We start from the raw sequence: 11,682 nt of genomic DNA on the forward strand, positions 1-11,682 counted from the left end.
CAAAAAATAGATTTTTGAGAAAAAATTGAAAGTATCAATTTTTTTTGAAAATAAGCTTTCTAAAAAAAATAATATTTTTGGAGAAAAAGTTGAAAGTATCAATTTTCCTTAAATATTAGTTTTCAAAAATATTTTTGAGAAAAAGTTAAAAGTATCAATTTTTCCTACACAAAAGCAATTATTTTTTTCCTTTTTAATTTTCTTTAATGTTAAATAATCCGACAACGGAGCTTCTATAAGTGAAACAGTAGTTTTCTTGCATACTTTTGAGGTGAGGTGATTTTTTTAATTTTTTACTAAAAGTATTAGAGTCAATTGAGAATAATTTTTAATAATTAATTACTTGATAAATTTTTAAAGCTTATTGGATAACACAAAATTAAGCTGGTACCATCTCTTGATGGGCGTTGTGAGGGTGCTATAACCTTCCTCACAGTAACCGAACTCTCGGATCCTGTTCTAGCTAGTAGACCCTAACCTATTCTTTTAGGGATCCTTAAACTTAGGTGTTCCCTGAAATGACAGATTTTTTAAGTGACCAATCGCACATAGATAAAAAAGATTAGTGACGACTCCTTAAATCAATGTCTAGCGATAGATCCCTGGATCTAGACGTTATGACAATCATTTGACAAATAATTTGTAAACATATTTAATTTTTGTTTATTTATTAAACTTAATAAATAATTACAAATAATATTTTAAAATTCATTAATTAAATGAATAGATTATACACAAAATAAATTTTGTTATATTTAATTCATTTTTAAAAATTAATAAAATGTTTAATGAATAATTCGTAAATATATTCGATTTTTATTCATTTAAATTTATATACAATTATAAATAATATTTCATGATTCATTAATTAAATGAATATATTACGAATATAATTATTTTTATTTATGTTTGATTTATTTATACCCTTATTTATAGATAGCAACATAGGTGCAGCCTAATGAGGGACTTAATCAGTTTTGCTTGAATTCAATGGCCAGAGACTAAGAAAGAAGTAATGTTTCTTTAATCACAATTTGGTACTAGAATATGGTATAATAAACTCATCCCCAGATAAACCGGCAATTAACATATAAAGTAATGATACACAGATTCTGTCAATAATAGCATGATTTACTAATAAAATATTAAAAAATTTTATAAAAAAAATCACCGTTTGAGTTTAATAGAATATTGAATTCTTAACTCTACGGATTACAATTAATTTCCGATAAAAAAAAATAAAGTACAGATTCTCAAAATTTTGTTGGCAAACTAAAAGCAAATGCGTTTCACTTAAGCAATATCTGAACGGTTAAATTGATTTATTTAAGATGTAAAAAACAGAAAATGTTAGAGTTGTTTCCAACATTTGAGAATGGGCAACATCAACCCAACGTCATTACCACTAATAAAGTACCCCAAAAAATTAACTTCTTTGGTAAACAATGCCGGTAACCCTTATCTTCAAGACCGCCAGCCTCACCATTTTATTAGTAAAGAAATGGGAGCTTCCCTTATTTAGGCCATCAGAAAGGCCACTCAAAACCTTATGTCACCCACCTAAATTCCCAAAAGGAAGTCGCTTTTAGGTGATTTCTTAAAGAACCCAAATGCCTTTTGTTTTCTCTCAATAATATTTGACGCGAGGCCAAAGGAGAATGAGGTTAGAGGTGGCAAGGAAAATGGGATTTGGTCAAATTATTGGGTGACTTTATCTTAATTGTGTAATTGGTAGGTTTTTCCTTTTTTGTCCAAGTAGCTTAAGCGAAAGCATTGGCTTTTTTTTTTTTAAACTAAATTAATGGAAGAGGTCATGGACCACTTTAATTTAAAAAAAAAAGTAAAAAGAACCGTACACGAAAGCCATTGCCTTTTTTTTTTCCTTTGCATATTAAAAGTGAAAATTTATTAATTTTTTAAAAAGGTTGGTGAGATAACGGTGGCAAACCCCACTTGGATCTAGAGGAGCACCTACATCAGCATCTGACCATGAGATTTTGCCAGTGTCATGTGCCCGTTACTGATGCGGTGATTCTTGATTGAAGCATTTTTTAACGGGGATGTCTCCGTGGCAGCTGCCAATTGGGATTTGATCATTAAAACATAATGCATTTTGTATAATTTATGTGCACTTAGCATTGTACTTTTTTTTTGCCAATCACGTAGCATTGTACTTCGAAAATGAATAAAAAATTATTACATGGTACATGGAAAGATAGCTTTTCTCTATTTTTAAGAGTTCTTTTATTTTTTCCATACATAGATATATATTTATGGCAACAGGCCGACAAGAACGTACTCAAAATGCCTAACCAAAGTACACTTCAATGAGAAATGGAGTTAGGAAATGCCTATTCCCTTTGTGCATTGATGATGAAATAGCCATTGCCTTGCTTGCATAAACATGAAAAAAGAAAAAAAAAAAACCTTTTATCAACTACATAAGCCTTTTGGCCTTACACCAATCCATATGGACACTGCTTAGTTTTTCTTTTCGTCAATTATATGCATGTCATATCGACTGCACCGGATTGATTATGAACGCAACTGAAAAAACATTTTTCAAGAGCGGTAACTTATCCCCAAAATGAATGATTTGATACGTGAAATTAACAAGTGATAATAAAAACAGAGCAAATATCTTTAGTAACTTGATCACAGCCAATTGTTGAGCTACTTTTGTTCTGAATCCTGAATCCTCTGCCCAATAATTTATCAACTTGTAGGCCTGAGATGCTTTCTCGTGAACTTCAAACAGTGTCCTGCAGAGCACATCAGGCTGGGACACATGACACTGCACGCCCTACAGGCCTACACTAGCCATTGCACTACAATCATTTCAATGATCAGTCTCCAACAAGCTGATCACTTCATTGAAGAGATCATTCCATATCATTTTCAAGATTTATTTGACTGACTACCAAAATATCATCTTGGTGACGCTCACCTTGAGGAAAAAAGAGAGGAGTAAAGTTTTAAATATGGGGACTCTTCATTGTCTCCATTCCGAAGAGATTTTTGGTAAAAGGAAAATGCAGTTTGGCTTCAATATTTTACCAAAAATCATTCTAGTTTATGACCTCATCTAGTTATGACATTATTTTGCTGAGGCAACTTTGCTGTTCCATGTGAATGCAAACTTATTTTTGGAATGTCAACCCAATTCATGAATGGCTCATCACTCCAAAAAAAATGAAGAAAATTGCTTGCCACCAATTTTTCAAGGCAACAGCCAGGAGAAATGGGATTGGTCCATGCTGGAAAATGTTCACATGGTTTGTCCAAACAAAACTCAAACATGTTGGGAGTGTCCTTTCTCCATTGGTTTGGCTGATTGGTCAAACACTGAAATCCTTATGGAATTTTTTGAACCATGGCCTTAGGAGTTTATTGGACACTTAATTTAGTGCATAATTAGGACTTGAGAAATATATTCAATTAATTAGAAAATTATGAAATTTTAAATAACTAAAAAAAGGAAGAGAAGAAATGTGAGAAGCACAAGGCCCCCACATGAAACATTAGCACTTCCAAAATCAAAAGAATAAGATAATATCAATAGAAAAGACAAGGTAGGTGATGAGAATAAAGATTGTCTTACAATTTCAATGAAAATTTCAGTTGCCTATGCTTCTCCTTTGTGGCTTTCCATCCTCTACTTGTCTCCTCCACCTACCGTCCATGTGTCTCAACCAAGCATTTTCTTCTAGTGGTCCTATAAAATGGCTAAATTGAAAAAGAAAAAAACAGTCAGACAAATGAGCCAATGAATTAGAAAATTGTCAACATAAAACTCTAACAAAATATGATTTGATCTAAACACAAAAAATATATCAACAATTTCAAAAATATTGTAATTTGTGACGCTGTAAAAATTTTTTAGTATGTAATAAGTTATCATTTTTTAAAAATGATTAGATGAATTAATTAAATTTAATTTTAAATTTTAAATATTCATATTTTAAAAAATAACCTTAATAATAATAACTAAAGACATGGTTTGGTACGAATGCAATGTATATCACTCAAATTAAAAAAAAAAGAAAAAATTAAAGTCACCCAAATTATAAAAAAAAAAAAATTAAAGTGAAGTCAATGAATTGGTCATTTGACTTTTAGTTATAAAGTCCATTATTGAAAGAAGCATGTATGCTTGTAGACAAGAGAAGTGAGAAAGGAAGCATCCTAACGCATGTTTGCATTCACCCTACACACTCGCATGAGTTCAATTCAAGTTTTGTTAAATGCATGCCCATGTGAAAGAGGCTTCCATGTCGGAAACAAATTACAAAAGCCACATAGATATTTCCAAATTTCCGTAAACAAAGCATAACTTGTTTGCCATTGCAAGAAACTTCATGTGCCGGGAGAATTTTGTCTGTGTTTGGCTTCAAGCCTCTGTCTTTCCTTTCCTTTCCTCCTTATCATTTGAGCAGAAGAGGAGCTATAAGGGATACAGCATTTTTTATTTCCAATTTTTATTTCAGGATGTTCACATTCACTCCCTATTGGTGACAAAGAAGAAAAATTTTTTAATATTATGATTGAATTATAAAATAATACATATTATTATAAATCTTAATCATTAATTTTTTTTTTACTTTTCTTTTTATATATTTTCTATCGAACATAGTTTAATTAAAATCGAAAAATCATTTTAAAAAATAATATTTAATACATTTAAAATTTAAAACAAAATATCTTTTATCTTTTCTCTCATTTTAAAAATTATGGCTCTTTTTTATTAAAAAAAAAAATAGAGAAATCACACCAAAACTTTAGTTTGATTTAAAGAGTAAAATTTTTAATTTGATTCATAAACTAAACCGCATTAACAATACACCACTCGTCATTTGATGCGCGCAAAAAAGTTTTTTAAACAATGCAAAGTTATTTCTAATAAAGTTACTTAACTCTCATTTATTATTAAGATCAAATCTAAAAAGAAGATTCTCATATAAAAAAATCAAAACAAAATATTTGGTCTAATGATTCAAATTCATTTAATTATTCCCGGTGTTTCATTTTTTATTGTTCATTTTTTTAAAATATTTTTAAAATTATATCTTTTTTTTTAACATCTAAAATTCCTATATTTTATAAATTTTTTTTTCTTTTTATCTAAATAGTCCAAATAATAAAAGAATTAACAAAAAAACTAATAAAAAAAGAAAAAAAAACGCTAGAAAGGGGAGCAGTGTCATTAAAACTTTTCACAAAAATGAAAATTGAAATGGAAAAAAAAAACTATAATATTTACAAAATTACAAACTACAGACACAAACTGCAGTGAAAAACAAGCACAACTTTGATTGTACAAGAATAAAAATCAAAATCTGTTTTTCTTTTTTCCTTCTTGCATGTTTTGTTTCTCAGTAAGAGTAAGCCAATCGTTGAACAACACGATCCCTTAAAATTCCATTGTAAAGAGCTACTCTGTTAGCAGGCATTCCTCCACCAATTTTCTTGAACTTTGGAGATGAATTTAAAGCTGCCGGGGAATTGTTGCTACCTATTCTAACAGGATTCTTCACCTGTCTCCTGAACTCTTCTCCATCCCCTCTCGGATCCATCACATCTTCCGCAAAGTGCACTTTCTTCTTCTTTTTCTTCTCCCTTTCCTTCCCTTCTTCAAACAACACCCAAGAAAAAGAATGTTCAAATAATTAGGATCAGTATGTTAAAATATATGCACGCAAGTAGAGCTAGAGGGCTAGTTGTTTATGGATATGTACCAGAAGATATGCAGGAGCGGAGGACTTGTTGTGAGGGCTGCGGGATTTTATCAAGAGGGAAAGATTTCTGAAGGCGAAAAGCAAGGAGAATTACAGTGCCAGAGACTGCCATAGCTGTGGCGAAGACCACTCCTTGTGAGCTCAATATTGAAGCCATGTTTTCTCAGGACAAGACCAAAATCTCAAACCCAAGAAACCAAAAACAAAAATTGTAGGCCGAAATGGGTGAATAAAAATGAGGCTCTGTTTGGTTTTGCCTGGGGAAGAAAGAGGGGGGGGGGGGGGTTAGTTCTGGTGTTTACTAAGGATAAATAGCGAAGTCTGGTGAAGGTGTGTGAATAAAATATTGGAATCAAGTGGCAATATTTTATTACATATTTTATAATTGTAGAAAGCAAAGGAAGGCCTGATTGGTGGGTCTTTTTCTTTTGTCATATTGTTTAGTATTTGAATGTGACAGAATTTTCTGTAAAAACTAATGTTTTCGAAGGCTGAGAAAGGGCATGGTATTTTGGCTTCTGGAAGGGACTGTAGGGTTGGGCTCTCTTAACTGCTGCACGTGCTCAACACGGCAATGCCGCGGACAAAAACTATCGTTATTTCAATTGCTTCTTAGGGAGAGACTAGATGCACAGTATCTTATTTGTCAGTTCAACCTATTGTTACTGCAAATTTGGCAGACCACCTTTCATTTTTTAGGTGGGTTTTTTTCCTTCTTTGTAATTTCCCGATTCTTTGGAAAAATTAATGCTGTCGCCCCATGTCATTGGTTACTGTTAATTTCATTAGTTGTCTGATTTTTTCTTTCGCAGAAGTTAGAAACCGATATGATGTTGATCTTACCCTAAACCAATCTTGCTTACATTATTAGGAATCCTTCTTTATCCGTGTAGAAATCTTTTCCAGGAGGATTTTTTTAGTGCATTTTCATCTGCTATCTTTGTTTTCCATCAAAAACCTGAAACAGGGTCGATATTTTCTATGTATGGGGCTGGGTCTATTGAGACTTTATCATCAACGAAATTCTAATTCTATTATTTTCAATAGAATCTTACGAGAAAGATCACGCCAATTGTGGAAACGACCAAAAACGGAACGAAAAACAAGAGGCTTAAAGACTTGTAAGAAACGGACAACAATGTGTGCAGAAGATAGAGTTTTGTCAGCAAAACTCATACAAACCCCTCAAATTGTTTCATAATCATTTTCAGAAGGAAAAAGAAAATATACTAAATCTGGAAAGTGAGTTTCACGCTTTAGAAAAAGAGCGTATGAAGATTACCTTTGCTCAATAATTATGGTTGATTTTCCTTTGAATGCACGCTGCCCTGTGTCATCCATGACGTATCAGACTCTCTCATTTGCCAAAAGATTGGACATTGTAGTTTTGAGTTGCTTAGACCTGGTTCAAGATGGGAAAATGACTGTGTAACCAATGGCCAATGGGCTAGGAGGGGGTTTGATTATCAACGGAGTTGAAATTAAAAAAAAAAAGAAAAAAGGGCTCCTTTTTGGGCTGTGGGTCATGGGCACCTGGTATTGTTCAATGTCCTCTAACATTAAGCCATCAGAAGCTTTATTAGGCCGAAGAGTCGTGGTCCAAGATTGCAGATCAATACGATACGACTGTTTTTACCTTTTTTTTCTTTTTTAAAGTTCGATCAAATGGATTGTGGGTGGTGGATTTTAATTTCCTTTTAAGATATTCACTTATAATATAGATATATAAAATTTTATTAAATTTATTAATTTTATTAACATAAAAATACTCAAAAAACTTTTTAGAATATATAAGAAAATTAATTTTTTTAATTTTTAATTTTTAAAATTTTCATAAACATCTTGCTCAAACATTTAGTTCTGCATATTTGGATGGTACATAGGAACTAGACTCGGTGATTCTTTTCAAAGTTTTGCCCACAATGATTTTTGACGATCTTGAAATATTTTCTTTTTATCTCTCTTTCTAATTTAGATATTAATTTTGATTTTTTAAATATACTTATACTAAAAGGCAAAACGGGGGATTTATAAATATCAACATCATGAGATGTTACGTATTAGTTTGAAGGAAACAGGAAAAATTAATGATTAGCAGCGTTCGGACAAGTGAGTGCGATATGCTTTTGAGCATAATTCTGATTCAAAGAAGATTCTTTTCTTGTCAGAACCAACCAGAAAGAGATTTTAATTCGGATAAGGCAATTTTTTTTTTCTCAATTTCTCTTTGGCTTGGCATTGAAATTGCTCTCAGGCTTTTCATATACGTGTATGCGTCAAATCAAATCATCAACTGATGAAATCTACATGTAAATTTGGTTTATCTGGTGATGCACTAGACTTTTCATAGAACGTGAATCATGCCCTTGCCAACAATTTTCTTTTACACACCTAACTAATCCCAAACATGAAGTCTGGCAATAGTTGTGAGGTAAAAATCTTTCCCTGGTTCTGAAACTTTAATTTGTAGCCACAGGTTAATGACTTGATATGGCAAAATGTGCAAGCACATTTTTTTTAAACTTGAAATTATCAACATTTAAATCTTAATTCTTAAAACTAAAAATTTAATGTATTCAATAATTTACTTTATTGTTTGCTTTTTCTTTTTTTTTTTCTACTGTGTTGGAAAATTGTGGGCTTTCCCTGCCTCTACCTAGGAATCGAGGCACACAAAGTAATTACCCTACGCCTAAGGACCATCTTAAAGTCAAGATTTACATGTTTCTATCTTGGTGACGGAATCCACAAGCTATGGTTTCTGTAGAAGGGTAGAGATACCTACCAATGAAGTGATTAGCAAAGAAGTCTACAACGAAACTTCGGTTTCAAAAGTAGGCCGTAAGCAACAATAATTTATTGAGAAAAAGAGGTTTTGTGCAAATAGAAAATGGGTTTCCATTGAAAAAGTATTTCGGTTTTGGAAGAAATGGTATGTGAAATTAGAAGTCAACTGGTTAGGTTAATGGGTGGGCAGATTATAGTTTAGCAATTGGAAATTAAAACTTGGCATTAATTTTGAGTGCTACAAGAATATCCAAAAGCATATGCTAAAAATATCATTAACTGCTACACGTATGGAAGAAGCTTTGTTTTTTTTTTTTTATTTGAATTTGTCATGGACCACTGAAATTAAATGTTCTAACACTTTTATATTGTTGGCATAGGTATATGGAAGAAGATGAGAATTTGGATATTTACCACTTTTTGTCAAAGTATTGAACAAACCTTGGATGTTCTATCAGCATATATTGGAGCTTTTGCTCTGTTCCCAAAATGAAAACAAATAAAAAAAAGGAAAACCATAGCATTCATAAGTGCACCAAATCAGTAATGCATGGATAGGGAGTTATGTATAAGACTGCAAAGGGCAGAGCTAAATTCATGGTTAATTGGAAGAGGACCTTACCCTTCCAAAATTGTGTTCCTTCAACTCATCCTGAATTAAAGATTTAGTCAATTTTTTTTAAGTCCTATATAGTCGAGCAGCAAAGGTTTCTATAAGACCATTTTCAATTAACCAAATGGTTTAGTGTCAGAGCTGCATTGGCACTTTCTATAAGGTGTTTGGCTTCAGGATTAATTCCTGCTGATCACTATGTTTGGATTGAGAGGAGGGGAAAAAAATTAAAAAAAAGTAATGAGAACAAAAAAATTATTCTTTTGTTTGGATAAATTTTTAATTTTAAAAAAATAAAATAGGTGAAAATTTAATAATTTTTTATTTCCCTTGTAATCTTTATTTTTTTAATACCTTAATTTGAAAAACAAACTAAGGAAAAAAAAGTTGAAAATTTTTTGTTTTTATAAAAAGATTATTATATTCATATTTTTATTATGACATTAGATTTAATTATATAATTGATATTTCCTATAAAAATAATTTATTTTTATGGGTATTTTATATAATATCATAATTTATAAATATTTTATAATTTTTTAAGCCTTAACAACAAAACAAGCCAAATTATTATCAGAATAAATTAAAAAATTGAATTAAACACAAAATTAATAGTAAATCAATAACTAACTAATATATCTTATTGTATTAAATATGTTTAATTTTATTTAAAAAGATTTATTGGTACAAGCTAGGATGTATATATGATTAAAGATTTATAATAAATATTTTTTTACTATTTATTCAATCAATGATTGTTAGAATTCATTTCTTTTTCATTTCTTATTAATTTTAACTATTTAAATAAAATGTAAATATACAATTTTCTTTTTATTTTTTTATTTTTATCTTTCGTTTATTAATATCTATCCAAACATGAAAACATGACGTAAACGACAGAATCAAAGAATGTAATCATCCTGACTATTAAGAGTAGACAACTGAACTTAAGTGGTGAGAATGAATGGAAGCATCTCAGATTTGGATCCAAGAACTCAAAGCCTTGATGTCTGGGAAACATTCCAACACTGGAAGTTCTTTCACCTCTCCCATTGTGAGTAATTCGAATGGGATAACTTAGCAAATGGCCTGGCAAGTCATAATCTAACGTGTCACACGCGCAGAGATCCCATTATTCCTCAGCAATCTGGTTCAACTTCTTCTGAACGCATTCCAAGCTCTCTGTTTGGAGAAAGGAGTTACCAAGCTTGCCTATGTGCTCATACCACAATGCCCATGAATCTGGCCCCTGGCTTGCTCTTTGGTCGCTAGGTGATGCCGTTGGTAGGTCACGTTGCACTTTCTTTATCCCTGGCACCATCCATTGATCTTTGATTGATGTTGGCAGATTCAATTATAATGTATTCATCATCAACTGCAAAAGGCATATGGTCCCAAGTTTAGCATGTGCGTCGTCAACAGGTCTGTCCTTACCAAGAAATTGTTATCTGTTCCTATTTATACATAGATGCTTTAGAAAAGCATAAGGCATTAATGTACTCATCATCATTTATCAGCTACCAACCTCTGCTGACAAGAACTGATGTAGCTGCATCCTCAGAGTTGTCGGGAAAGCGGAACGCAGCTTCATCATCAATGGACCTTAACAGTTGAACATTCCATGTTTCACGATCTTCTGGAAATGTTTCTGGACATGGAGGTCAAAAACAGACATCTGTTGTTACTATAACGGACGTTGGTGTTTGTGTGAATTGCCTGAGTACTTGTTTGCACCATTGAGAATAAAGTTCTCTGGTTGTTGATACGTTTATTTTCTATATGATTACCAGGATTTTTAAATCAAAATTGAAATCAAGTAGATTAATTGAAAAAGAATGAGTTGCCTTTGAAGACCAGTATGACAAGCTTTGAAGAAGCTTCTAAATTAGGTTAGTGATATTGAACATACTAAGAATATGTTATCTGTTCCTATTTATAACATCTCTTACTATAACAGATAAGCCATGTGCAGATGCCACAATATTGAGCTCAATGACATGATTCTTAGTTTTTGAATTTGCTTGTTTGTATCTTTCTATTTATAAATTCATGTCAAAGGTACGTAATAATTTCCCACTACCCATTGCTGATATTGCAGAGCTCTCCTCCAGCATTTCCAAGCTAAAAGAGCAAGGCATGTGAAAAAGACTAACAGCTGCTGTTCAACAGCTGAGTTGGCCGCTTCTCTATTGATTTAATCTTTGTGCTTCTATGTATAGATGTTTCAACATCGCAATTTCTGAACTACCCTTGACTTCCACAGTCCAATGCAACAAGATGTAGAGCTTTTACTTACGAGAGACCTCAAAGATGGAGTAGATTGGCACATATATATGTATATATATATATATATATGTATGTATATATATATATATATATATTAATGAATGCATTTTCGCTGAATTTTCATATCTGTACCTCTAACCCTCCAATGTTAGGCATCTTCTAAAATGCTATTACAAGTGCTTGCTATTCTTAATTTGCAATTGTAGGAGAATTATACTCGCAGGTTGCTCTTGGATGTAAAACTATATATAGTTATGACAT

At 31.7% G+C, this 11,682-nt stretch overlaps 1 protein-coding gene and 1 long non-coding RNA gene across 3 annotated transcripts; one reads left to right on the forward strand and one right to left on the reverse strand.

Annotated features, from left to right (window-relative positions):
• Nucleotides 1-5,183: 5,183 nt before the first annotated feature.
• On the reverse strand, nt 5,184-6,042 carry LOC111300312 (uncharacterized). 2 transcript variants are annotated; one of them, XM_022895949.2, is made up of 2 exons: nt 5,736-6,042; nt 5,184-5,626 (listed from the first exon to the last, which is right to left on the reverse strand). In XM_022895949.2, the coding sequence occupies exons 1-2, from the start codon at nt 5,890-5,892 to the stop codon at nt 5,373-5,375; spliced, it is 411 nt and encodes a 136-aa protein (XP_022751684.2). In that variant the 5' UTR covers nt 5,893-6,042; the 3' UTR covers nt 5,184-5,372. The 2 variants fall into 2 exon arrangements, with proteins under 2 accessions (XP_022751684.2, XP_022751683.2); XM_022895948.2 differs by having other exon boundaries at nt 5,184-5,629; nt 5,736-6,039.
• Nucleotides 6,043-10,081: 4,039 nt separating this feature from the next.
• LOC149513632 (uncharacterized) lies at nt 10,082-11,201 on the forward strand. The gene is made up of 3 exons (XR_016329493.1): nt 10,082-10,557; nt 10,653-10,795; nt 10,926-11,201. It is a non-coding gene; the product is annotated as an uncharacterized LOC149513632 (long non-coding RNA).
• The last annotated feature ends 481 nt before the right edge of the window (nt 11,202-11,682 follow it).

Source organism: Durio zibethinus, chromosome 18 (assembly GCF_047325235.1).
Source record: "Durio zibethinus cultivar Kanyao isolate XHJ-2024 chromosome 18, ASM4732523v1, whole genome shotgun sequence".
Lineage (NCBI taxonomy): Eukaryota > Viridiplantae > Streptophyta > Magnoliopsida > Malvales > Malvaceae > Durio > Durio zibethinus.

What these genes read in the sequence shown, in the direction of transcription:
- LOC111300312 (XM_022895948.2), bottom strand. Translation starts at nt 5,892, where the DNA reads ATGGCTTCAATATTGAGCTCACAAGGAGTGGTCTTCGCCACAGCTATG. An exon ending in CCGCTCCTGCATATCTTCTG is followed by an intron (nt 5,630 to 5,735) that starts GTACATATCCAT and finishes TGTTGTTTGAAG; the next exon opens with AAGGGAAGGAAAGGGAGAAG.